The sequence below is a fragment of the Cebus imitator genome, unplaced genomic scaffold (genome assembly GCF_001604975.1).
Source record: "Cebus imitator isolate Cc_AM_T3 unplaced genomic scaffold, Cebus_imitator-1.0 Scaffold254, whole genome shotgun sequence".
Taxonomy (NCBI): domain Eukaryota; kingdom Metazoa; phylum Chordata; class Mammalia; order Primates; family Cebidae; genus Cebus; species Cebus imitator.
Genome location: NW_016107569.1, coordinates 3,103,499 through 3,106,050, shown reverse-complemented (window position 1 = coordinate 3,106,050; position 2,552 = coordinate 3,103,499). Strand labels below are relative to the sequence as shown.

General features: G+C 54.7%; 1 protein-coding gene across 3 annotated transcripts in view; it reads left to right on the top strand.

Annotated features, from left to right (window-relative positions):
• The first annotated feature begins 443 nt into the window (after positions 1-443).
• TBC1D13 (TBC1 domain family member 13) overlaps positions 444-2,552 on the top strand; it is a 21,357-nt gene continuing 19,248 nt past the window's right edge. For 2 of the 3 annotated variants that reach the window (XR_005195543.1, XM_037728070.1), the window contains exons 1-2: positions 444-605; positions 1,552-1,625. Coding sequence is in view for 1 of the 3 variants with exons in the window: in XM_037728070.1 (XP_037583998.1) it covers positions 583-605; positions 1,552-1,625 (97 nt within the window). In the remaining 2 variants the exon portion in view is untranslated. The remainder of the gene's footprint in view (positions 606-1,551; positions 1,626-2,552) is intronic. The other variant, XM_037728071.1, reaches the window with a different exon arrangement.

Sequence of the window (2,552 nt, the reverse complement as noted above, 5' to 3'; positions counted from 1 at the left end):
AAAAAAAAAAAAAAAAAAAAAAATTTCGGTCTGGCACGGTGGTTCATGCAGGTCCCGGCTATACAGGCCTCGAGGACCCAGCAGAAACCAAGACAAGCTGGGGGCCTGAACAGTTGAGCGGGGGACGCCGACACTCCTGTAACAATCATGCAGTAGTTAATTACGGGGAGGGGTGCGTGCAGGTAAGACAGGGTGACAGGTATGCTGCGTTAAGTAGACACCGAGTGCAGGCACACACAGTCTGCGCAGTCACCACGGGTTCTTACATTTGGCCTGCAGGGTCCGCGGTAGGGGGGCGGGGCGTAGTGTTCCCAGCCCACGGCTACCACGCCCACCCCAACGGTTGCCCCGCCCACCCCAGCCCGCCGCGGCCGCCCAGAGCAGGTGGAAGCTAAGAGGCTAGGGAAGGCACGTGACCGGCGGGGCGGGTCGGGGCCGGCGGGGCGGAACGCAGAGGCCTGTGCCTGTGTTTCCCGCCGGAGGTTTTTGCCCAGAGCCCCGCGTCCCAGGGGGGCGGTGGCGGCGGCGCAAGCGGCAGAGGCGCAGGCGGCGGAGGCGGCTGGGGGTCCGGAAGTCAACACCATGTCGAGTCTGCACAAGAGCCGGTAAGGGGCCAAGGGACCAGGGTGCCTCTTGTGCCAGAAGGGGGAAGCGCGCGGTGTGGCCAGGAATTGGCAGACCTCCCCGGCAAAGGGTCTCCGGCGTCCACCTAACCTCATTGCCTGTGGGCTGCAGGAAGGACCGAGCGGCGGCCCCTCTCCTGCCCCTGGTGTCACTCCTGCCTCCCTCACCCTGGACCCCTGGCTTCCCCCTTCTCCTGAGTCTTCCTTATCCAGACCCCCATGCCCCGCCCCCGTCCCTTTTCCCCTTTTTAACCTCCTGCTCCAGTACTCTCTTCAAGTACACTCTGTCCCCCGTGCCTTTTTCTTACCAGGATTGCTAGAGAACTTGCATTTTCCAGTCTGTCCCCTCCCCTAGGCCAGATCCTGCAGCATTGGCTGAATTTTGCCCACTCTTCAGTTTTCCTCCAGGTCGTGTTTTTTACACCCTTTGTCCTTTGCTTCTGGCAGGCCCAGATGTCTTGTAATGGTTATATTTGTGACCATGGAGAGCTGTGTTCACCTTGCACTGGTCCATTGTCTGCAGATCAAATTACTCTTGGTTCTTGAGGTCCAAGGAGTTCAGATGGTGGCTGTGCTGTGGACCTGGCCTGGCTGGCAGGAAGTGCCCAGTAAATGTCAGCTCACTAAATAGTAGAATGTTGGAATGTGTCAAATTTTATGGTCCTCATTTTGGGAACTTCTAGACGAATATCTTTCAAGTTTCTTCTCTGGCATTCAGTGTTTCTGGGTGTAGAGGAAAAAGTGAAATATAGTTCTGTTGTTCCCCAAAGCGTTTTGGTGAGGACCTTGACTAAGCTGTGTGATTTTTATGTCCTGAAGGGGAGAGAGGCACAGGTTGGAAACCGGTGGTCTGAGGGAGCTGAGGGCTGTGGATCTCACTGGGCAGATATAAGCCGAGCTTCATGTGCCTTCCTATCTCCTCTTCTAGAATTGCAGATTTCCAGGATGTCCTGAAGGAGCCATCAATTGCATTGGAAAAGCTGCGGGAACTCAGCTTTAGTGGTAAGAGGCCGTTCTGTATTTTCAGGGTTTCCCTAGAGCAGCCCTGTGGCTAGGGGGAGGTGCCCAAAGCCACACCTGGTCAGCTCTGGGGCCCAGCTGCTGGGGGCTGGGGCCATGGAAGGAAATTGCATGTAGAATCTTGGGGCCTTCTCCAGATTCTGTAGAGCTGAATAAGCCACTGCCTTGAGCTTGGAGGGGTTTCCCAGAGGGGCGGTGGCCACACCTAGCTTGCCTTGCCCTTAGGTCTTCCATAGGAGGTGTCAAATTCCTGAGAGTAGACAGGACTCAAGACTGGAGAATGGAGCATGAGAGTGGGGGTGGGAGGGTGAGGGGTGAACCTTTGGAGCCCAGGACCGTCTTTCCTTATTCCTTAGCCAGCTTCCTGTGTTGGGGAGTTTGGTTAACTGCAGGTGGTTCCTGGTTCTCTCCCTGGCTTGGGGTCTAAGCTGATTAAAGCAGCAGTAAACTTTGGTTAGTGGTGAAATGTTAACCTTGGGACACTGAATTTAAGGAGCTGATTCTTAGCAGTGTTAGACTTTGCTCCAACCAGCACAGAGGTAACTCTCTTTTTTCAAAAATGTCCCAAAGTGTTCTGTGTAGCTTCTTGACACTTTTTTGCCCCTGTAAATTTGCCAGCAAGAAATTCTGGCTAGGCGTGTTGGCTCACACCTGTAATCCCAGCACTTTGGGAGGCTGAGGCATGTAGATCACCTGAGGTCAGGAGTTTGAGAACAGCCTGGCCAACATGGTGAAACCCAGTCCCTACAAAAAATTCAAAAATGTAGCTGGGCATGGTGGCACTCGCCTGTAATCCCAGCTACTTGGGAGGCCAAGGTAGGAGAATCATTGGAACCAGGAAGGCGGAGGTTGCAGTGAACAGAGATCAGGCCACTGCAATTCAGCCTGGGCAACAGAGCAAGACTGTCT